Source organism: Mesitornis unicolor, unplaced genomic scaffold (assembly GCF_000695765.1).
Source record: "Mesitornis unicolor isolate BGI_N332 unplaced genomic scaffold, ASM69576v1 scaffold213, whole genome shotgun sequence".
Lineage (NCBI taxonomy): Eukaryota > Metazoa > Chordata > Aves > Mesitornithiformes > Mesitornithidae > Mesitornis > Mesitornis unicolor.
In genome coordinates, this window is record NW_010176499.1 from 55,373 (window position 1) to 80,660 (window position 25,288).

The 25,288-nt window shown below is 35.7% G+C and overlaps 1 protein-coding gene across 1 annotated transcript; it reads right to left on the reverse strand.

Annotated features, from left to right (window-relative positions):
• Positions 1-917: 917 nt before the first annotated feature.
• Positions 918-12,531, reverse strand: LOC104538506 (neuroligin-4, X-linked; the record flags this gene model as incomplete). The annotated part of the gene is made up of 3 exons (XM_010181739.1): positions 918-1,814; positions 9,683-10,472; positions 12,342-12,531. Coding segments are annotated over 3 exons (1,830 nt in total), but the record flags the coding sequence as incomplete, so codon positions are not given.
• Positions 12,532-25,288: the final 12,757 nt, after the last annotated feature.

The following is a 25,288-nucleotide window of genomic DNA, read 5'->3' on the forward strand; positions in this document are numbered from 1 at the left end:
CAATCTCCTATGAATACTTTAACATGCATTAGTGTAACCTGTAAGAGAAAATATGCAGGTCACACAGACAACTGTATCCTCTGCATGACACCATGGCCTCATATAAATGAAACATGTTAGAAAAAACTCCCGCTTTTTGTTTACCACTAATAATTAAGAAGAAATTCCTCCTTTGGGCTTGGAGGAAACAGAGGTGATATGACTAATGTATATACACATAGGTCACAACTGAATGCACAATCTTTCTAAAAGCTCTTTTCAAACTGAAAACATCAATAAAAGCTTTTTTTTGTTGTTTTTAAACTCACAGCTATGTACATTTTTACAAAGTTTCTTTAAATATAGTTCAGGCTGGCAAGTCATCTCTTTGCGCAGAACTATACGGATATTACTGCATAGTCAGTCCTCCTCTTTTTTTTCATTTTTGTTTTTAATAATAAAATTCTATTTCCCCCATCTGGATTACAGCTTCATATGCTGGGTAAAAGCCCATGGTGATGTCTTTGTTTTAGCAAGGGCCGTTCATGGTATGGCACATAAAGAATTTTTTTTTTAATTATTTATTAAAAAAACCAAAACAAAACACCTGTACAGTCACTGCCTCTGTGTTCCAGAAGACTCTGCTTTGCTTGTTACACTCAAAACACCATTTTAAGTGACTTCTTCTGGCCTCAACTTTCAATCAAAGTGACTGAGATCTTAAAGCAGTATTGTAACAGCAATGTACACTTTTCACATTTCACAGGGTTTGTAGTTGATCTTTAACACCAGAGAGTTTCTGTGGGAAGGATCATTAAGAAAATAATGACTGTCCTTCTCTTTAACTTGTTTTTATTTTAGATTTTGACAAGGTGTTCAATGGATGGTACTATAACTTTTTCCTCTTCTTGGTTTTTTTTTCCTTTTTTTTTTTTTTCTTTCTTTCTTCCAAGTGGCTTGTGAGGGTTGAGGGGGAAGGGCTGAGCTATACTCTAGTGGTCGAATGTCCATGAGGCAAATTTGTACTGTTTTGTCCTCCACTGAAGGTGTTGAAAGTATGCAAAGGCTGCATTCCTGTTAGTGTATTTGGAATCATGGTTATGGTGTTGGGTGTCATTAGTGGGATGTCATCTGGGGATCTTCTCAAAGTAAGCGTGTAGTCAGGCGGACAGGTTAGTCTCAGTGTGTCATGGGCCTGCAGAGATTCACACTCATGGTCATGTTCTAGCTGTTTCATCTGCAATGACATAATCTCTTCATTTTGTATGTGTGCAATATCGTTGGTTGTGTTCCGCTGGGGGCTAGGGCGTCTGTGAGTCTCATGACGCCTCTTGTCCTTCTTGTAATATAACGCAGCAAAAGCTAAGATATTGAGGAACAGCAAAGATGCCCCCACGGCAATAGTGACACTCAGCTCCGTGGAGTAATCTCGTTTGTTTTCTATCAGAACTGTCGTATCCTCTGGAGCTGTTTTATGGGTGTCTTTTGAATGTTTGGGATTGTTGGCAGGTGTCATTGCTGGGCGTTTGGTGGCTGGCCATAATTTACCAGGAGAACGTCGTGTCACGTAAGGAAATGATGTCATGTCAGGAGGGGGTACTTTAGTCGTTGTGGAAACGTATTGAAATATTTCATTCAGGTTGTGAAGATGAGGTACGAGCTCTAACCAGAAAGCAACTTTTGTTGCTCGGTAGTGATCACGAACTCGGGGTTTCAGGCCGATATGAAGATAAAGCTGGTCTTTAGGATTGTATTTGGACCAGGCCACTTCTTCAAATCGATTGGGTTTTGTGTGGATGAACTTTGTGTCCTGTGGAACAGGCTGGTTTGGATCTCTACAAAAATAAAAACAGGCAATATTATAGTCATTCAAAAAAATAAAACTAAACCAAAAACCGACAACCCTTCCATTCTTAGTTAATGGTTTATCTGATAATTAACATAACCTGAAAATATAAGCTAAAATAAACCTCCCTAAATTAAGAACAGATGTTAATAAATAAACAAAAGAAAAATTACTTACTGTACAGTGCATCTCAGACAATATAATACTCTTTTCACATGAAAACAAGAGAAACGGTTGTGTGTCAGCTCCCAAAAGCTTATGTGAAGTTTCAGTATGATTCAGCATCTTACTCCAAAGTCTTAGAGAAGTACTAACTAACTTTCCCCAAAGTAAAAGTGTAGATTCAGCTCATCTTAAGGTTTGACATTAAATTTCTCATTGAAGGTACCACTACTTTCACTACTATAAGTAGTAAATAAGGGTATCTAATCCCTATGGCAATGTTGAAAGTCCATGTGACTATAAGAATTTATACTAGCTGTGCATATTACATAAAAATCTTCAAAACATGAAGTAGCAGGGCTAACACATGTAACTGGGAACTATTTTTTTTGTGTTCCTTTACTGAGCTATACTAGTCCCCCTTTGCACAAATATCGACTTTAGGGAAAATCTTTGAAGTATTTGTATGTCGCAAATCTTTCCATCACTTGCATTACCAAATTACTATTTGAAAGTTCCATGTGCTTATTCCTATTAAATAACTACATTCAATGGCCATAAGACAGTGAGCCTTAATTCTGTCCCACTTTGTAGGAATGAGCAGTACATTATTACAAACAATAAGTTTTATAGAAGTTAAGTAGCAAGAGAGAAAAAAGCACAGTACTTTGAAACTATTTCAACACTGGTAACTCAAATTTTTAATTGAAATTACGTTTTTTTCATCTTTTATTTTTTGTTTTCTTCTTATAGGTTCATATTAAAGACAAACTAATTGCACAAAAGCATTTAAATGTGATTAATGACATGTATCATTATAATTTTTGCAAACTTTACATAAATATGAATTTATTTTGGCATGAAGAAATATAGAAATTTAAAATTACTAATATTGAGTTCAATATTCTGTTGCTCTTGAGTGTGAATCTTCTTTTGCAGCAAAGAATATTTTCTGGGACTTTGTGATATATTATTCTGAGAGTACATTATTAACTTTCTGTGCATTGTTCTGAGAACTTCCCATTCTCCTTTCCATTCTCAAATGCATTAATTTCCTCTGAAAATTATTATAATACTTTCCTTTTCTTCCAATACACTGTTACGTAAGTTATGGGACTACCAAGACCAAGCGCTGCAGATTTTAAAGCATCTTATTTTTCATCTTTTTTCATTTTCAAAAGCTCATAAACATGATTGCCTAGTTTAATAGTAATGTTTAATAATTATTATTTAATAATAAAGAGCTATTCCTTAGGTCTTACACCAGATTGGTAATTTTACTTTAATAATCTTATAGATTCCTGTATTTATCTGTTTACCAGAAAGGATTTATCTTACCTTTTCTTGAGTGAAAAGAATAATTACTTTTCTACATGATTTTGGTACTTTGATTTACTTGTGCTTGTGGTTTTAGGTGTTTGGGGTTTTTTGGGTGGTTTGTTGTTTGTTTGTGGATTTTTTAATTATTGAACTGTATCAAACTTTTCCCATATCAATAAGATATAAACTAGGGGGTTCTGAAACTGTGACTATTTAATTTATTTATATATGTATCTACCTATCTATTTATTTTTCCTTTTTATATAGCAATAGTTAGCCAAATTGTGTTAATTCTGGAGAAAAAGAAAGTTGTTTAGTAATTGTTCATCCTAGTTGAAGCTGGAGGAGTAATACCCACTTCTAAGCAGTACAGCAGTAGATGTATACTGCTACTTTGAGGGATACTAACGCGCATTTAAGAAGGAAATAAAAGTATTTCTTTTGTTCTTAAAGACGAGAAATATTTGGCAAATCCAGAGAAGGAGATACTGGCCCAATTCAATATATTTACTTGTGCTGGTTTTGGCTGGGATACACTAATTTTCTTCACAGTAGCTAGTATGAGGCTATGTTTTCATTACTGAGGAATAGTGCTTACACAGTCAAGGGCTCTTCTGCTTCTCACACCACCTGTCCTCAAAGCTGGAGGTGCACAGGGAGTTGGGAGGAACACAACTAGGACAGCTGACCTCAACTGACCAAAGGGATATCCCATACCATATGACATCATGCTCAACATATAAAACTGGGGGAAGGAGAAGGTACAGGGGGATGTTTGGAGTGATGACACTTGTCTTTCCAAGTAACTGTTACACGTGATGGAGTCCTGCTTTCCTGGAGGTTGCTGAACACCTGCGTGCTGATAGGAAGTGGTGATTGAATTCCTTGTTTTGTTTTGCTTGCAAGTGTGTCTTTTGCTTTAACTGTCTTTATCTCAACCCACGAGTTTTCTTGTTCTTACTTTTCTGATTCTCTCCCCCATCTCGCTGTGGAGGGAGTGAGCGAGTGCTGGGTAGGGCTCAGTTGCTGGCTAGGGTTAAACCACAACACTACTACTACTACAGTATTTCAGGCTTCAACACATAAATTCTAAAGCAAATTAAAAATCAGCAAGATTATCAAACTGCAAAGCATTTTTCTTGTCAGAAACTGAAAATCCTTCAAGAGTTACAGCACAAAATTCATCTTGTGTTCTCTCCACTTGCAGTTCTGATTCACAGCACAAAAGACTCTGGGAAAGGTCCTACAGAAAATGTATAATTAAGCTAGCTCACATAAACTCGTTGTAATTGGTACACAGTACAGGAGATGAAGAAGTTAAGCTCATTTCAGTGAGCCAAGCTGGACATACACGTCTTAAATTTTTTTTAATGGCACTATAAAAATGATAGCAGATGATGATTTTATCAACTAAACATTTTTTTTTAATTAGCATTCTCTTCCCCTACAAACAGTCTACAAAACAAATGAATATCATTCTGCCTTTCCTTTATCTCTCTACCTCCATCTCTCCTTTATAACTATAGGTATTAGGAACAGCTAGTTATGCTGCTGTCTCCTCCAAACAAAAGAGAAAATATTACATTATATAAGGACTTGTTTACATGGCTGTGTGTGGGCATGAAGCTTTCCATTGAAACAAGGAACAGGAAAAACATCAGCCAATGCTACAGACAAGTCATTTTTTTGCTGAGGGCGTCAGAACTCTACCACAGATGTCGACTCTAGGGTTGATCACTTAATAACTCTTTAAATGGTCTGAATATCCTCTCTGAATTTGGAAGATAGGTATTTAAATGCTTTTTTTTTTTCCACAATAAAATGGGATAACTAAGTCCTGTTCTAAATAGAGGGTCTAATAATGCATGGATCTTGGTTTTACAGACTAATGATAATATAGCAAAAAATATTCAGTGGATAAAAATAAGATTTCTCTCTTTTTTGGCCTTCCTCTTATGTACACTGGAGACAATTAATAAAATCATCATGAAACACCTGAACTTGTCCTCCATATGATTATGATAGTCTTTTTTCTATTTTCTAAGATATTTTTAATTAATGTGCAGAATCATCTGATGTCACTGTCACTTTTTTTTCTCCATTTTCAGTCTGCGCTGATTTTGCTCAGTTTAACATCTTACTGTTTATTGTCATTTAATTCACACCTCACAGCCTACAAATATACATTAAAAGCACTGAATTTTTTCTCAGGTGATATAAAGTAAATGTGCCTGCAATGGATGCTTACTGAAAAGGAACACACATTCCTGTCCATAAGGTGACTTAGTAGCTGATCTGGAAAGCAAATAAAGGGAAATGAGTTTTTCATATCAGGTGATAATTGGCATGGGAAGAATGATGGGGAATCTTAAGAAGTTTTCTCTTATCCTAAATTCCATATAATATGTTGAATATGAATATGAATATGTCATTCATCTTTTAACTACTTCTGCAACAGCATTAACTATCACTCAGAACAATGAAACTGTTATGTTAATGCACTTAAAGTGTTTTATTCTTTTGTGTTGTTCTCTAACTTCATTGGAAAGCAACATGTCTCAACAATTACATACTGAGACTGTCTCCAAGACACTGAAATGCCCCTTGATCATTTATTTTTTTTCACCATTCCCCTTTTGTCCATAAGGGAAAAAAAAAAGAGAGAAAAACTGTGCAGTGTTCTTCATGCTTCCACAATTTTTCATGTTGTCACAATACTAATATTGGTACAGCCATTCCTTCCTGAAGCACTGGTACTTAAGCATATTTTCCCTTACCTTATTTCCTTTCTTATCACCAGGTCCCACTGTTGCCATGCTCCCAGACGACTATTATAACTACTAAGGAAAGCAAAACTTTCCAAAGCAAAAGCAAAAAGTACACTGTTTTGTTTGACTAAGACAGACTGTCCACTGGTGACAGTTATTTCTTCAGACAAAAACATCAAAAAGAAATGTAACAGCCTCATAAAGGAGGTTTCAGGTTCACAGAGAATTGATGTGATTTTAATTACATTTTAATTATTGTCAGTTTAATTGTGTCTTCCACTGGAAAGCCAAACTGAATATTAAACATAGATATCCTTAATAACTCAGTTAGGTTTTTGCTTTAGAATCAATGGTAGTAAAATAATTCAGGAGTATTTAGCTGAATTACAAAGAAAACAAGGATATCTCCTTTAGGCTTTTATCTATCTCATCACCAACCTAGGTAGAGCTGGATGAATGGGAGCAAAAATAGAGTATTGTAACTCCTCAAAAGCAGATAATTTTTAGAAACCTGAAAGATAGGCTCTAATGAGAGCATGGCTTTGTGTCTACTGTATGAAACTTCAAATCCTTCTTCATAAGAATGTAGCTGGCAGAGTATCTGTGAAGGACTAGCACACATTCCCTCATGTTGTTCACCTTCCCCTTGTTGATGTATCTGTGAAGAATGTAACATGGCCTTAACTAACAGAACATTTATGCATGTAAAATTACCATTAGAGTTAGGATAGTACTAGTGGCAGTGAACTGAAGCTTTAAGTGCACCTCTTAATTAAGCTTTCACATATGATTTTGCACATAGTGGATTCAAAAGCTGTACTTTCATGTCATTTTTGTATCTCAAATATAGTTTCTTATGCCTACTCTATAACAAATTGTTTTCCTATTTCTAAGGCTTGTTAGAAATATTGTTTTGAAAAGGCCAAAATGACTGCTAATGTAAAAAAAAAGAAGTCATAGCAAGGTAGAAAATGGAGGATTAGAAAAATACAGCTTCTGGGTATTCATTTCAAGAATGATCCATTTGCAATTAAACTCTAATTATCTCCTATTTGCTAATATCAGTAACTGAATTCAAAGCAAAACACAATAAAAGCACTGTGTCTTGTTCTGTATCTTTGACATCTAGTGATTTTACAGGATTGACCTGCCCTCCAAATCCAGCTTCGGCAGTAGACCCATTAAACAATGACTTTTTTTTTTATCAGCATGTGGCATGTCTGTTAAAAGTCCAGCACAGTCCATCAGAATGATGCATCATCTGAGCTATAATTACACAATAGATACCTGAATGCAGCCTCTGTGGAAGAGATTGGAGAAGTCTCAAAGGCATTAAAAATAAAAAAAATAAATGTGCAGTTTTAATATTCAAGGGTCACCTTGGATACAAGGGATACATGGAATAACAAAACCTCTCGGTTAACAGATTTTTCGTACGTGTTGCCATGGATACAAATACAAAATACGTCAAATTCTATTGGAATAAGGATGGGAAACAATTAATTAAAAGAAGGTGGAAAAAACTCCAAAACAAAGCCCCCAACAAGGCCGACTTGAGCCATATCAATCTTTTTGAGAGTTGGAGGACCTGAGTTGTCACATGGATTCCAGATTGCATGTGGGAGGGTATAGAGAAGAACAGTTATGCCAGATATGTCCCTTGTTGCTCTAGGCTTAGGGTGCTACAACCTTCTTTTTTCCATTGGAGGCATCAGAAGAGCAGAGCAAATGTAATCTTAAGACATTATTTTCCTCCAAGTATTCTCTTGTACTATCCAGAACAATTAAACATTGTTGATATAAACAAAGAAAAAAACAAGTAAGGTAATATGTCTTGTGTTGCTCTTCTCCTATCTTTGTGAAAACTGAAATTTTCCAGCTAGGGGTCATTTTTAATTACACAACTTTCAGACTCTCTATAAAGAAGCAAGTTTGTAATAGAAGATATACCCTATTCCTGTCTCATCAGCAAAGATGAAGTTTCAGAAATTACTAATGGTTCTCCCAAGGCACCTGTTGTGCCTTTAAGTGTAGTACCACAGTGGATTCATAACCAAAGAACTGGGTGATGGCATGTATAGCCTGCTGAAATTGGTTTTCAAGTAGCAACAGCTGGAAAGTGCTTGCAATTACAAGTAATGGCTGCAGCTGGAACTGTAAGAAGCTCATGTCAGCCTAAAAAATTGCTTAAATATTACTTCTTATTCTACAGGGAATAGTCATAAAGAAATTGCAAATAATAGACTGTGGATATCCTGCATTTCCATAATAATTCTAATGATGTATATTTGTGAGGATCTGAAGTCCTCTAGGTATATGTGTCACTTCAACTACAAAAATAAAGACAAACTGATGGTATAATCATCTTTCTGAGTGTGTAAGCAGCATTCTCTGTCCATAAAGCTTTCATCTTAAACTTTGCCCATCTCAGTATTGATGACTTCTTGTTGCCAAATATATCTAAATATTCTACAGCTCATTTGCTATTGTTGCAGTACTGTGGGATTTTTGCACACAAAAGTACCTGTTTGTCTAAAATGCAGAGCAACGAAAACTTTCATTCTGTCTTGTGAATTGACTTGAAGCATTTGATTGTTTTTTACTCTATTCATGCTTGAGCTTTTTGTTAAGACTGCAAAATCTCTCTCCCCTGAATGTAATTTGGATTCATTAAAGGCTGCAAGAGCTACTGAAGCCTCTGAGTTTTTCACACTAGGCATCTCTGAATTTTTCTTATATAGTTGCATATCATTCACTGCAGTGCAGTAAAGCTGCCATTTCCAGAGCCCAATCCTGCCTTTAAACATTCATTGGAAAGATTTACAGCCCTTTTGTGCCACAAGTATCTTTGTTTCAATACAGTACTGAAGACTCAAGGTTAACAAAAAAGCCCCTGCTGCTCAAGTGAAACACTGCAATACTCTTTAAAGGAATGCTATAGAAAGAGGACAGAGATTATTAATAGCACTCACAGATTAAACTGCTTTGAGGGTTTTTTCCTTGATGTTTACAACTCTATTTCAGCAAAACCTTGATGTCTCTATTTTGTTTAATTAATTTAAATTTTTTAACCTTCTCAAAGCAAAATTTATATCTGAGTCTCTCCTTCATTCCAGCCAAGTATTATTGCTCTTATAGCCCTCAGAGGAAAAAATCATTCCAGTGTCTGCCTTACTGTTCCAATTTCTCCCTGAATCCCCATCCCTGTGAAGGTCGCTAAAAACAAGAACTTCCTTTCTTTTGTAGCAGCTAAGTGCTATCTGCCTGGCAGTTCCTTTTCCAAGTAGCAGACATGTTGCCTCTGATTTTTCAGTATCTTAGTGAGCTGCCTTTTCTCTGAGACGTGCTTTTGTCTAATAATTGCCCTATTTTTTGAATAAAAAATACAGTTCATTATTATTCTCACTGAGCTACTGAAACAAAATAGTTTGAGGGAACAAACTAATTAAAAATCTATTACATATGAATAAGCCCCAGTTACCTTCTGTTTTACGCAAATGGTGCTGTAATACTACTGCAAGATCAGGGTTTGAAGCCACTGCACTGGGATACTGGCTATTTTTGAAGTATGCTATCAACAGAAAGGAATGTTAGGGGTCAAACTTACCCAGTTTTGGCAAAGTTAGTCCAGTATGTCATAACTACTGCACTGAGCATTACATCATTCTTGGAGAAGTTGCAGTTGAACAGTTCTGTGGGGCCGATCATAGGAATCCCAAATACATAAGGGACTTCATCACCATGAGCTGAATCAGCCCAGCTGGGTTTCATTTCACTTTGGCAATGATGATAAAATGCATAGAAATATGTTGGAGATCCATACTGGGCATGCAGGTCAGCAGTAGCAACAGCCGGAGCAACCCACTGGTGGTCTGTGAAAAGAGCAACCAAGGTCTTCCGTCTTGTTTCGGGGTTTTCCTTGTCTGCCCAGTCAGTGTACATGAATTTAATGGTCTCTCGCAGTGTATCTTTCCCTTCTGGATAACCATACAGATTGTCCACAAAATTTGAGACAGAAAAGTCAAAATCATTTGGGGAAACACCATCTTCATTGTCTACAATGCCGTCCACAAATTTTAAACCTTCTCCTTGATTCACACCCAGCATTATATCATAGTTAAGGAATTCGCCTTGCTCCATGAGAATCTGGGGGTCATCTGGAATCACGTCTCCATCTATCACTGGCCCAAAGGCAATGTGGTACGTGGCTGGAGTGATGGTCTGTTGAATGAGTTCTTTGTAATTCTTATTCCGAAGACATTCAACCAAATCAGTGGTATCCAGCATGTCACAGCCCACTTTATCTGCCAATATCCGAGTGTACTTGGCAGGCTGGTAGTTCACTGCCCAGCTGGACAGGGCTGTTCCACTCTGTATGATTGCCTTTTGAAACAAACCTGCAGGTGCAAATTGTTTAAATGCAAATCCAATTATACATTGAAAATAAAATAAAATAAAATTTTTTAAAAACCCCAACAATTAAAAGCAACTTTCACTAAGCAAAGAAAGCTTTGATTATACAATAACTAAAGAAAGTATATACCTAAATTTCAATTCAGTTTCCATATGTTCCACTCACTGCTTCCTTTTTATAGCATCTCTAATAGGCTACTAATTAAAATCTCTCTTCTTCTTGATGCTTACACACGTAAAGAATGAAGGTTTCAGTTTACTATTTCACAAATAAAACTCATACTTGTACTGCAGTTTTCCTGGATCTTTAATGGAAGTCCCCTGTCTTTAGCACAGTGGTAGTCCTGTAAAAATTTCTCTAAAGGAGTGGCAGCTACAAGCAATCATATCCTCTTCACCATGTAAATGACTCTCATAAATGCACTCTTCAGTAGTTTAAAGGTCAGATGAAAATTACACACTCTCATTTCTTTCACAGAAGACATGCATTGTATAATTTTAAAAAACCTGCTCTGCTAAAATGAATTTAATAGGCTTGAGTCTCCTACTCTGAAATTATTTTTTCTTTAGCAACTTAATTTTTTAATTATTATTATTTTTGTCTGTGTGTTAGCCCTGCCTATATTAAAATATATTTACGTTTTTCAGAAAAGAGTAAGATGAGATTCAGCAGTTCTTTCTGGTTGTTTTATGTGTACTAATATAAAGAGAAATGAAAGACCGAGTCTGAAGAGCTTCTTTGTGTTAGAGCACTGAAAAGCAATTGGAGTTCACTGGTGAATCTGACCCATCTGTTTTTTCCTAGTAAGATCACTAAAATGGCCTATTTTATACTTAAACTAAAATGCCTGGGCCTCCTCTGCACATGGTTTCTACTATCAAGCTCTTGAAATGTCAAAGACAGCAACCGCTACAGAAACATTTAAAAACTTTGAAGCATTTATGGGAAAAGCTGGCTGTGGTTGATACAACTTTGTGATGATTATTTACTGCACATACTACAAAATTTTAGTGATATATGCTTGGTTTTGGCACAGTGTACTCAACAGTTATTCACTGCACTATATTTGTATCAATAGACTGAACAGACAGGCATAATTCTATGCATTTCCAGACAGAGTGTGCATACCAGGTACCCTACTACAACTGCTTGCTAAAGCTTAGCACTCTGTCATGGATTTCTGTCTGTTTTAATGTGATAGCATGGACTTATAAATACAATAGATATTTTGGTCTTATCTTCTTTTGTGGATTGGGTCTTCTCACAAAGAATATTTATGGTACTGGTGCTGTATATTCTTGTGGGTTTTGTTTGGGGTTTTTTGGGAGGGTTTTTTGGGAGGGTTTTTTTTGGGGGGGGGAGGGGGAAGATTGAAGGTAGAAATCTTACATCTCAAATACTTACCAAAACCTTAAGAACTCTGTACAAGATCACACAGTACTTTTGGGAAAATAACTACATTTTTAAATAAGGTTATGTTATTATTAAGTAAGGAAAGCATCTAAATACATGTCAGAAGTGTAGACAAGAGTGTGTAAAAAATTAAAAAGATCACTGCCCTTTTCTATTTTGATTAGGGCAAATACTTTGATTGAAGGGCCAGTGGAGACTGTTGATAAAGCTAGAAGTATATTGCCCATGGCATTTGTTACATGAAATTTCTGCTATAAGAGCATCTAATTTTTCATATTAAAATATTTTTGTTGAATAAATCAAATCCATAATACTAGCTAGTAAGTATTTTACAAAAATTACAGACCTCAGGTAATTCTAATTCAGCCTACCTGATATGGCCATTTTTGTTACACTATAATGTTTTAAAAAAAATATTCTTTTCTCAGAAGATTGTTACCTTCTGAATAGTGAGAGAGTGTCAGGAGACTGACACAGGAAGCTCCTGCCCCAGATCCAAAAATAGTAACTCTTTTTGGGTCTCCTCCGAAAGATCCAATATTTTCTTCAATCCAACGTAGAGCTTGGATTTGGTCAAGCAATCCATAATTGCCTTTTGCAGCTTGGTCACCAGTACTTAAAAAACCTATAAGGCAAAAAAAGATAATTTTAGTTCACCAGATACATAGTTAGCTACAGGGTGTCCACGTATTTATAACACATCTTCCCATCTTTTCATCTTCTGGGCTTTTTTTTTCCTCCTTCTTCTTTTAAAGGTCATGGACCTAGTTAAATGTCTCCAGTGCAGGCAGTGGAACTTATTCTGTATGCTATTTGCCTTTGGTTTGTTTTTCCCTTACTGCAGAGGTCATGTTTGTGAAAAATCATTATTTTATTTTTTGAAATAATTCTGTGTCAATGCAACAATACACACTGAAGACTTTAAACATTCGATAACTGTATACGAGTAAGGTACAAAAACTCAGGAAATAATTTTGGTGTGAAGAAGTGAGATACCCAGTCTTCCACTGAGAACAAGGCTACCTAGTAGATTAATTTAAATGCTTCTTACCATGGACCAGAATTGTCCTGAACTACATAGTTCTTAAAATTATTGTCATTGTGACATGGATAGACATACTTAGAAATAGAAAAAAAAGAATGAAGTAAGTATTAAAAGGAACAGGAATAAGCCTAGGAAAAAATTACACTCCAGTTTCACAGAGGTTATTTATTAGGAAGATAGCAGGGAAATCCTTGGCAATTCCACCTTTGGTAGGGAGATTTTATCTGAACAAATCAGGTTTTGTCTCTTTCCTTGGAAACTGCAGGGAAAGCTGCATTGCTATTTTTTGTTCCTGTACTGCGGTTATCAGATTTTAGAAACAAAGCATGGCACGTTTGCTGCTTGTCTTGCAACTGAGAACAAGACTGAAAGACTAGGACTGAGATTAATTTTGTTTTTCTGAAACCAGCTAAGGTGAAACATTGCAGTTATCTGTGCTGCCTATCATTCACAGTTAAGACCTTGTGCTACATCCAAATTACCACATCAAGCCATGTTCTCACCCTTCTCTTTTTAACTCCCACAGACCTTTTCCTGTCAGAAAACTGGAAGTCAGAAGGCTATTAGAAATACCAAGCAGCATAAGTACCAAGTTTTCAGATAGATGTTACTGATTTAGGCACCACTGACAGCTGCTTATCAAGACAAAACAAGGAAATCACTTGGCTGGTGTTTCCAGGCTACTTATCAGTTCAGACAAAGTAGCCAGAAGAGGGCCCCAGGACTCAGGAGATCTGCAGTTATGGAGCAGTTTGAGATGAGAGTGTCTGTAATCTTGACTCACCTTAGCCTGCTGTAACAAGACCGTCAAGCACCTAGGAAGGACTGCAAGGGAAGCCTGAAGTTCCCTAGGGGGAAAAAAGGCCTTGCAGTACATTTCACCTGTTTTGGTAAAGGGGAACTAGAGCTCTTTGGACTGGCTGTAGTTATTTTTTCAGTGATAGGAAGAATGAAAATTCACAAGGTAGAAGCAATTCACAAAGAGAAGGAAAGGCAAGAGAAAAATACACAAGAAATTAGATGTCAGACATTCACACCTGTTGGACTTTCACTGTAATGTCTTCTATGGCAAAATTCCTACAGTGAGATGAAAAATCCAGCCTCAAGGTTTAAAAGCAAGATCCCATAGGGACTAAACTCTAAACATAGAAAGCTATATGGTTTACATTTTGGTGGCATAAATTTCTGCGTGCAAGATGAGGCTTGATTGAATGGAAGGTATTACCTTGCACCCAGAAGAATTTTTTTCATATTTAACTAGTAATTATTAATAGGTATTTCATGTCAGCAAGTGTCTGATAAGCCCTTGTATTTTTCACAAAACAGTTGCTTCAATTGCAGTAATATAAATAATATCCTTATTGCTAAACAGCATTTGATACAGCTTTCTATTTAAAAAGTCTCTAATAATGGCAAGCATAGTAGTTAGAATAACATCCTCTTTTTTCTCTTCTATACCAATGGGGAAACCCCCCCCAGACAAACTATTAATCCATAATTGCTTCAATTTTTTTAACAGATGGGTTTTTCTCTTTTTCACATGCCTTTATTATCTTTTTAGGACTGTCAAAGAAAGAATAACCCACTTGCTGGTTTTGTTGCTGCAGCTCACTGCAATATTCTGTAATATTATATAATTAAGCCTTTATTAAATCAGAACTATGATCTCCCTGGGAGAATAGGACTGTTGTAACCTTTAAAGCAGCATTGTAATTAATATTCAGAGCCTAAACATGTTTTAGCTCTTCAAGCAGTATCAAGCTAAAGCTGGTTGATCTTTGTCATTTTGAATTCTTTCCAAATGTACTAAAAGGTGACTGAGTAAAACTGTAGTCAATGAATGTCTGATGTTAGCCAAATGAAGATTTTTTGTTTCCACAGTTTACTGCTGATTCTCATTAACTGCAAGGACAAATTTTCTTAATTTAAAAACTAATAACCATGGCAAAGTGTCAGCCCTACATGTTGCAAACTGAATTAATAAATCTGTATTTTCTTGATGAGGATATATTTTCTGTCATGCTCTGAATACCAGATCAAAATATTTGTTCAAAGCTATTTCAAGAAATTCAGGCAAGGCGTAAATGTTTGTCCACAACTCTAAGAGAGGGGTTTTTTTTCTGTGACCATTGTGAAAGTTTCCAAACAGTATCTTCATGTGTTACTCTAAATTCCTGAACAAACAGGAATGCAGCTTTTTTTCCTGAGAAGAGAACTCTGCCTTTTGCATCTAAGTTTTTGAAGTGTAGTAAGAATATTTCCTGTTTTACAATTTGGCATGATTTGAAGGGCATTCTGTCATCTGAAAATCCTTAGGTTGTAGTTTTGATAGAACCTGGAAGTTCTTCTCATCAGCCTAATGCAGCAAATGAAGGAATGGCAATAGTTGAATACGGAAAGCAAAGAGGTTGGGTTTTGGTTTATGTTTATTTCCACATAATGTCACAGAAAAGCATTAATAATAATGTTCAGTTCTTGACTTCACAAATCTGTCTTCCTTTAAGTAATGTTTTGGAAAAGTGACTACATGGCTCTCCCACTGTAAAATACCATATGCAGCAACAACAGATGAAAATGAGGAATGTGAGTGCATTATAGTCTTCTGAAGCAAAGGCCAGCTTGAAAAGAAGGGCAAAAGAAGCATGGCAATTTTTAAATGCAGAGAGAGGGACGTTGGAAGAGGGCAGCAGCTGAACATGGTTTGCATTGTAAGAAGCGGACACTGACATAGCAAATTCCCTCCAGCCTGAGAAAAGGACACTCCTGTGGGCTCCTGCACCTAGCCAGAGGCTACCTGTGTGGGTTGGCACACAGGGACCCTCTTGGTGTTTGTGGGGCCTCGTGGAGTGTTTTCAACCTGTGTGGGTCAGTGGGTGGTCAAGAGTGGCAGGAGCTCACTTGATGCTGAAGCAGCCATATGTCCCACATGGGAATGGGGGAAATTCCACTTCCTCCAGTGGGGCTACTGGTGATCCACACAGCCTTGGGGTGGCTCAGTGCACACCTAGCTTTGTGCATTTGTGTGTGTGATTAGAACTTTTGGGGATAAGTAACAGTTTTATTTATTTTTCTTTTATTCTATTAAGGGAAACATTCTCAATGAATGGTTTAGTTTTAACCTACCAGATAAGGTACAGTCAAGGTAAAAAAAGACTACAAATTGAAATTACTGGGAGTACTTGTCTCATAGCTGGAAGCCATCTCTACATTACCATGCTGTGCAGACCTGCAAAAGGGAGTCTAGAAAAAAATAGTTGGACCTCACATCCACACTGTACACATTTCAAGTACTGTCTTTTTACTATGGCCTAACTCTTGTCCAGTCCTGTTGGCTGAATGAATGACCACTGGCAGACAATGTGTGTAAGAAGCAGCACATCTTCCAGCTGAGGTTCACTTGGGAGGGTCCAGGCTGTACTTTACAGAACCTCTCTGCAATGTGTGAGGAGGTGGTGACAATACTAGGTTTTCTGTGTAAATACACTCTTGATCTGAATTAAACTGCTAGCGTGGACATGCTAAGAATCAAAATTATATTCTTTCAACCATGGATTTTCAATTTTCAAGGTGCAGGCTCAGGTGCAGCCACATATCAGCTGTGAACCTTGTCTGCTTAACAACTATGAAGCATTTCACTTGTACTAAATATGAAATTTTGCCATAACCTATCCTAATACTTAGGCTAAAGTATTTTCAACTGAAAGTTATTTGGTGATTTATGGGCATTGAACAAATAGTTTGAGGAGAACAGCATGAGTATGTCAAGAAGTCACATCAATCATAACTGATATCTTTGCATCACAAAGAGCTCCAGATCAGAGGAGATAGGCACTGTAAACTTTAGCCACCTAAAAACTGTGTCTAATCTAATATATTTTTGTACTAACCTGACAACTGTTGTGGAGGGACAAAAAAACCTCCAAAAGTAACTTCAGCTTTTTAGACATCTAACTTTGGACTGGTTGAATTCCCATCAAAGTAATTTTCTTTCTCTGTAGAAAATAGACAAATGTAGATGACCAGCTTAGACCTGACACCTAACTTTTAGGCAAGTTTTGGTGAAATCAAAGTAATTGATAAAGAATATAAAGTAATCTCTAGTACTCGTGGCTCCTGTTGCTCAGAATAAATAGACTGGCAAAAGGGTAGACTGTGTTCTGTGTGATATTGACGTGAAAATACTGAATGACTCCCCCAGCTTCACTCTAGGTTTCCCAAATTTAACCAGTAGAAAGTTAGGAGGAAATTTTTTTTTTCCCATTTGAGGACACATTTCACTGCTCTTTTTTAGCCCTAAATTAGCTGTGCAGGAAAAGGAAGGTTTTGTCTTTCAGGAATTACTAAACAGCCATTTGGTTGAATACTAAATTCACTTTAAAAATAACAGAAAAACTAATTAAATTGAATACATTTAGGAAAAAATACAGACAAAGAAAAAAAACCCCCAATACCCATTAATTTAAATATAGTAAGTTATGACCTGAGAACTATGGCTTCAGACTTAGAAAGAAATAAAATCACCAAGGTAACTTCAATCTTTTGGCAATTTGCATATATTTTATTCCTACATATTGATTTATCTTTGTAAATTATTCAAAAAAATACAATACTGTGACAATCTTCCTTTGCCATTCCTCACACAGTAGCTCCTAGTATTGCACCATTGCAGAAAAAGCCCATTCTGTATCTTCATATTTTGGCCCCTGGGCCTAATCCATATCAAATCAATTTGATGTCACAAAGTTCTAAGTTTCAACTATGAGTGTTGCTTCATTGCTTTATGCCTTTTCTTCACTCTTTCTTTATTTACACCCCTCCCTCCCTTCCCTCTCTCTGTTTTCTGTTTGTTTGCTCCCAAAACAGTGGAAGCAGGAAATTAGACACTGAGATACAGTTCTGACTTGTTTTGTTTGTTTTTTTTTCTACTCCTTCCTTACTTATCCCTTCCATATTGGTTAGCAATGACATCTGAATTCCTATGTCAACACCAGATGTAGAGGAAAGCTTGTGTAATAAAGTCACGTATGATGAAAGTAAGTTGCCTGCTCTACATGAAGAATGGAACAGTGGTAACAATGATCAAAACCACTTGTACTACGCTATATTAAAAAAATTTACTTAATTTCTTTTATTCTTTCAGTTGAAATATGAGCTGTTGTACACTTATTTAATTCTAATCTTCAAATTTTCCATTTGATATGTATAGTCACATGGGTGCAAAAATAATTCTCTGTAGTTCATGCCAGACTGCAACATCTTAGAAGTTATTAGAAACTTAAGGGGAAGCTAGGAAAACTACAAATGCAAAAGATACACCTGTTGCAATTTGCTGCAGGTGGAGTACTTCAGAAACATCCTTTTAATAGTGACAAGCAAATTAAAAAAACATTTTCTTTTCTTAAGGAAGGATATTTTGTACTACTGTAGTAACTATTAGGAAAAAGGGGGTTTGTTCTAAATTCATACTGCAGTAGATAGTACAAAATCTTTCAGTGGAAACAGACAAGGTTGATTTGGTTTATGAAAGCTAGTATTTTCTCACTGGTTTTTCAAATTTAAGTGGGAAAATACAAATAATGAAACGTTAAACTACATTGTATCACATATTTAAGTAGCTACTACAATGAATTTTAGAAGGACATCTTGAAATGAGGTACACTCTTGACTGCAAATAAGTGCCTTTTTTCCTCTTCTGCCCTTCACAGATTTCCTTGAAAACAGAATGTTTAATTTCTGAGATACAATCCTTACATAAAAACTAGTGCAAAAGCTAATAAGACACATTGAACAGCCAAGATATCACAATAAGAAATTAATAATCAGGAAATTTGTACAAAATCAACAAGCTAGTGCATTTTTATCTATTTTTCTACTTTTAAAGCCCCTGCTGTATTGTCTGGCTTCTCACTTCTTTTGTCTTTAAGTCTCTTCATGGCTGCTGTCCAGACCTGTACATCCTGCTGCAGTTTGCTTGTCAGAAAAAATTCTCACAAATAAAATTGATTAAATGGTGCCACTTTTGTCTGTACACATCACATTTGCCACTGTAAACATGTACCAGCTGAACTCAAATCTGAAGTGTTCAAACATGAAGTGAAATCCACTGGGGATTACTGAGTACATAGAAACCACAGCTATCTACTGACTAATGCAGATGAGAGGACTGTGGAATGGCCATGTATGGGTTTATGCAGAAATATTGTTACACAGATACTTCTTAATCCTCAAAACAATACCGTTTTTCTTTCAGCTGCAAAATGGTTTGAAATTTGCAGGTGCTACTGCCAAAGCAATTTTTTTTAATATTCAGCAACTCAAGCAGTAGTATGGCATCTTATTTTAAAGCAGTGGCCACTAAAAGGAATTTCTTCCTGCTCAGGCTACTTACCCTACCCAGCTCCAGGTAACATTTAAATTTTAGCTCAAGATATGATAAGAGAAAAATGTAGTGAAGACAACTCAGCTTAGAGTTTTCATATGAGTTAGTTTATTATGTTAAAAAAATAAAGGATAGTGATATCTTTAATCAAATTTTGTAACTCAGGCTTAAGCAAGTAAAGTCTCTTATGACTCTACCCTGATGGATTCTTTCAAATTACTTCTACTGTGAAGAAAAAAACCAAACTTGCCTGTCGAGAAAGAACATCTCATTGCCACGTGTGGTACAAAAGAACAGATCAGAGAGCAGGTTAAGTGAGAATATTATTAATTGTTTCTATATTGCTGCAGTACCGAAATCTAAATTGTGTTCTTTACAATTCAGGAGGATATTTAGTCATAAATACATAAAAGTTTTTGAAAATGCCCTGGATATCCTATGTTTATGAGAACACTTAGGGGAAAAGAATGAGAAAAGAAAATAGGATGTATTTTAACAAGACTTGAAACCCTATTTTATACACATTTCTAGACAGTGAAAAGCTTCTTAGAGAGCATAAACTTAGCAGGACACTAGGGAGATCAGTAAGTTTTCTTCAGTTAAGTCATTATGATATTTCTACAATGAAATAGTTTTAATGAATCCAATTGAAATTTGTACATGACATCTTAACTTTTAAATTTGCCTTACTCGTAAAATGCTCTGAAACTATCATGCAACGAAGTTAGGCTAATGAATGTAATTTAAAGCATTAGAGAACAAAGACATTCTCAACATTCAATTCTATCGTCATTATTCATGATGAGTATCACGTAACCCTGTATGACATGTCAGTGAAGAATCTGTTGCCAATTGTTAACAATTTAGGTTGTAAAAAGAATAATAATGATGATAGCAACAAACGTTGCAGAACACATTAATTGATCTATTGTCTTCTTGCGTTATATTTATCCAGATATTCACAAGTTAAACCTGCCATTACACAAAATACAATCAATAAAACAGCAGATCCAATAAAAAGATTGTTGTTGAATGCATTATAAACAGCCTGATTAAAATCAAAAGAGAACAAGTTAAAATCAATCAATTGCTCTAAGAATGTCATTGCCAGGAATAAAACAAAAAAATAAAAATATTGTGTGTGTTGGAGAAGAGACTGACAAATACCTGGTGTACACAATCAGCCTATGTTTTGAAATATTCTCTGATTACTGATCTAGATGGCCAAATCCAAAGCATTTAACAAAAGAAATAAACTATGAGTACAGAAAAACAATTGAACAAGTCACTGCTTTTTTATCCCGGTCAGCAGCCAAGCGTCCAGAATGCTGTTCATACATTCATCCCCGCACCAGAAACATGTAAGGAGAAAATGCATAGAACAAACATAAGAAAGCTTGTGGTTTGAGATAAAGACAGCGTAACAGGTGAAAGAAAGAGAAGAAAACAACCGGAGGAAAAGACATCATTCGCCACCTTTCACAGACAGACCAATGCCTAGCCAGTCTCTGAACAGCTACTTCGATGCCAAATGCACCACCAGTTTTTCCTCTAATGTTATGCACTCTGAGCATGACGTTATATGGCACGAGATATCCTTTTGGCAAATTTGGGTCATCATTCCACAGTTATAGCAAAGATCTCCACTTCTAAAGTATCTGGTTATTTTTCAGTGCCCATTTCATCAAGAAGAGTTGTGCTGTAGGTCTATGAAAGCTGGAATTTATTATTATTATTAATTGTTAATATTCTTATCATTAATATTAATATTAATAAAACCTAAATGAAACCAAGACTGAATTAATATATTTTTTACTTTTTTCAATTAAATCATCAATATTATGAAGAGACGACATCTTTAGTTGGTCATCCATACTACAGTAAACCTAATAGGACACAGAAAAAAGTTACAATATGTAAAGACAAGCAAAGACATTAAGTTTACCACTACAATTGATGGGAAAGTTAACCTGCATGACATAAATGACGACAAGCTGTAAAAAAAGCTAGGGGATTTTTATCTTTAATTATCTGTTCCAGAAGATTAGAATAAAAGGATTATAGATTAGGTGTAATTTTTTCTTGGTAGGAAAAAGACCAAATGACCAAGCAGACAAAACTGCTGTCAAAAAAATAAGTGCTTACAAGTCACTGTGAAATTGAGAAATAAGGGCTTAAAACTTTAACAACTTCATTGGGCTATTTTTGCTTAACATTGAAAACAAAGTTACACAACAGTTTTTCTTTTTATAAAATGCTATTTTAAAGATAAAAAAAATTGCACTCTAAACCTGTAAGTTTCCATTGAGCTGTAAAGAAGCTCACCATAAAAAAAAATTCTCTACTGGTCAATAAGCTGTTAGTATAATGTATTGGTATAATAATATTATCTTGGCAAAAACGCAGGTGTCTTCTTCAGCTAAATATTTGGATTAGTATTCAACCAAATTAAAAGTCACCCCAAGTGGCTCTCCAGTGAATTCTGTTGGCAATTTAGGAAGTAGTCACCAGCACTGACATATATCTTCTGACTTCTTGGGTTTTTTTCTTATGTCATAGTCACCTTTTCAGTAAAAGTAGCACTCTTTGCTGTCTTATGTAAGAACTGGATGGCAATCAGCAGCACCAATACTAATCACTTTGTCTTAAGTGAATAAAATTATTAGAAAATGAGGTTTTGCATCAAATTAGCATTTTGTACACAATAGATACAGCCCTCAGCATGCCAATCAGAGTGCATTATTCCCATTGCTTACAGTACTTTTGACTCAACTTGTTTGACCTGAAACATTAATTAGATGCATGCCCACTGCCTCCAATGGAAAGGCAATTGGAATTGTATGTTTCTATAAAAAAACAACCAAAAAACCACTGCTATGTTATCTAACAAACATAGAAGAGAGGCCTTGATGTTGTGAATTCAGTGAAGTCAAAGCAGATGCATAATAATGCAATAGATACCCTACAGGTAACATCCAGCTTGTAGAGCATCGTACAGGGAGATGAGCTGAGTGTAAGGATTCATTGGGCAGCAAAAAATGGAAGTAGAGTAATGCTTATTCTCTGCATTGGCACTATAGTGGGAAAAGAGTCACGCAGAATAAACAAATGTGGCAACGGTCATTCCAGTTTGGGCTTAATTAGGGCGTATTTCAGCTGTGTCTGTAACAGTGTTAACACTGTCCTAGGCACTGACAGATCAGCAGCATTTATCCTCCCTGGAACATGCAGAATAGATGATCTGGCAAAAATCTTCAGTAATAATAAAAAAAAAACTTCAAAAATGTGTCAGTGAGATGCAGGTAGCTGGCAGAGAATCTGAATTCCAGTGAGATGATCTAATATGTGACTGGCCTCACTATCAACAGGAAAACAGAAGGCAGTTTTGATCTTGTCTCCAAGCTGCAATGCATGTCCCTCAAAGCAGGCTGAATTTTTGTGCCTCTCTTCAAGTTTTTCTTCTCTGTTTTATTTTGAGCTCAAGACTGTATGCATAGTTGGAAGAATGAATGCAGCAAAAGATCAGAAAGCAGAGGAGTAACATGGATTGAACAACTAATATACCACACAAGACACATAATAAAACAAAAGAAAAAACAATTCTTTAGTTCAAATGGACTACTTGCAGAGGCAAGCTTTTTTTAAAATGCAAAAAGTAGGACAATGCAAGGAAGAGAATGTAACATTTAGTAAAAAATATTTTTTTAATAGGTAGACTGACATCATTAACCTAACACAAAAGACTGTGTGATTTCAAATGGCAGACTTCTTATGAAGACTGACCACTTTGCAGAGGGTGATGGTCATTAGCAATGATCATTTATATTTTAAGCAGCATTCTCAGTTGCAAGAAGCAAACATAATGAGTTACCTCATTGGGTTGTATTGCTTCTTGTTCTCATTCCCCTGAACTAGCAAACAGCATTTAGACAGCTTTGTCTATGAAGCCGAAAATGAACTGTACTTTTTTCTTTTTTATTTTAGCTAGAAATATTAAAACACAGCAAAATATTGTGCATCTAGAATACAGAATACTAACTTCAGAGTTAAAAGCCTATTAAAATTAGTTATCCTTATCTTTTTCATAGTGTTTTGTTTCAGAGTTAAGGGCTTCAAGGGAGAATGACTGTATGGAGAATTGCCTCTATAACAACAACAAATATATACACTTAAAAAGCAAGTTCTTTTTAACCATTAATTTAAGAAAAAGTCTTTGGTCACAAACAGAGTACCTTATCAAGCGTTCACAAACTTCAGTTATTTGTGGCTGCTGTCACTTCCTTTCTTATGCTTATATAAGAAGAGTGTGCTTACAAGGACAGAACTGGAATACAACAGCTGTACCTGGCCCAATTGCACCAGCATTACTAATTCAGCAGCATTTGAAAGTCAGAAGCTGTTGCATCAGTGCCAGTTTATCTATGATTAAAAAGCATCCAAATTAACCCTTCTTCTTTCAGGAAAGATATTTTGAGTTGGAAATATTGAGATGGCTTGAAGCCTGGACACTTATCAGTGCCCTGTGTGGGTGGGACCTACCAGTTGATTATGGATCGGTTCTAGACATTGCCCTAAAACACATTGTCTGAACACTGGTGAAGCAAAATGCCCTTTGTTGATAAGCACAGAAAACAAGCACATAAAGCACTTCCACTATTTCTTTACTTTTCATCTTTATTTTAATTTTTTAAAAAATCTGCTAGTAAGTGACAAAAAAATCATAAACATTTACTTTGCATCATAAATAATGCTATGTTCAGGCTCGTGTAAGATTTGACCTTCTCATGATGTGGAGTGTGGTGGCTTTTTAAATCATCAAACTGCCAGTACCTGTTTTTAAGTTAATAGTGAACTGTTAAACCTGCCTAGGAGTGTTGTGTTATTTTAATCTTAACAAATTGTTGTTGTTCTGAGAAGCTACTTACATTTTGACTATTTTATTGAAAATAAATTATAATGTCCTTGCCTTATTTATTTGTGGTGCATACCAATAATGAAGTAAGGTGTCAAAAACCTATAAACTAAGTAGCATGGTGTTCTGAAAGCTCATGTAACATATAGTAGGATTTCCTGAGAAATTAGACAAAACAGCCCTGTTAATATTTGACTAGAATTGGTAATATCCTTAATAGTTTGAAAAACGCTCCTCTCCTTGACAAAGCACTAAGGAAAGGGACTGAGGAGAAATGAAACTTATTACTCACTAGTCTGGCAGAGACTAATCACTGACAAAACCTTTAATAAAATTCCTGGGAGCCAAAAATAATGTTGAAAACTGAGACTATTATTAAGTCTTTTTATGCTACATACTCTGTATGTATCTTCTAAAAATGATTAATGATTATCCTATACAGGCCCCTCTGAGAAAGGAATAGCACAAATGGTTTTCAACCAGTTAATGATTCATAATTCTTTATCTCGATCCACTATTTTCTTTTTGTATTAAATGCTCCCTTAAAATGAGATTTCCTATGCAACATCTAAAACGAATCTGAAGAAACCTGTAAATGGGTGTAGACAAAGTATCCTATTTACACAAAACCATGACGTATTAAAGCAGCAGATTACATAGAACATGTGTCAATTTTTTTATAGCTCAAGTGTGTTGTCATATGCCAATCCCAAATTTCCTTTAGCGTCAGGTTTTAAGAAAGACTGGGAGAAAAATAAAATATCTTCTGGTATTCTAGTTTTTGTTCCTTAACACACTTGATAAATCATTAAACTTCCTTTGTGTTTAATGAAAACTAATTGGTAAACAAGACTGCAAAAGTTATGAGTTCTGTTGCTGAATTTACCAAAATGACAGTGTTTAAGAGGATCACACATGGGTGTACTTCAAGTTTTTCACCACAAATCTGGTTATCATGTAAGGATGTCTCAGGTGTCTGTATCCTAAAGTTAGACCCTATGACCTTGCAACTATTGGTGGGCTAACTAGGCTGTGATAAATTTTAAACTT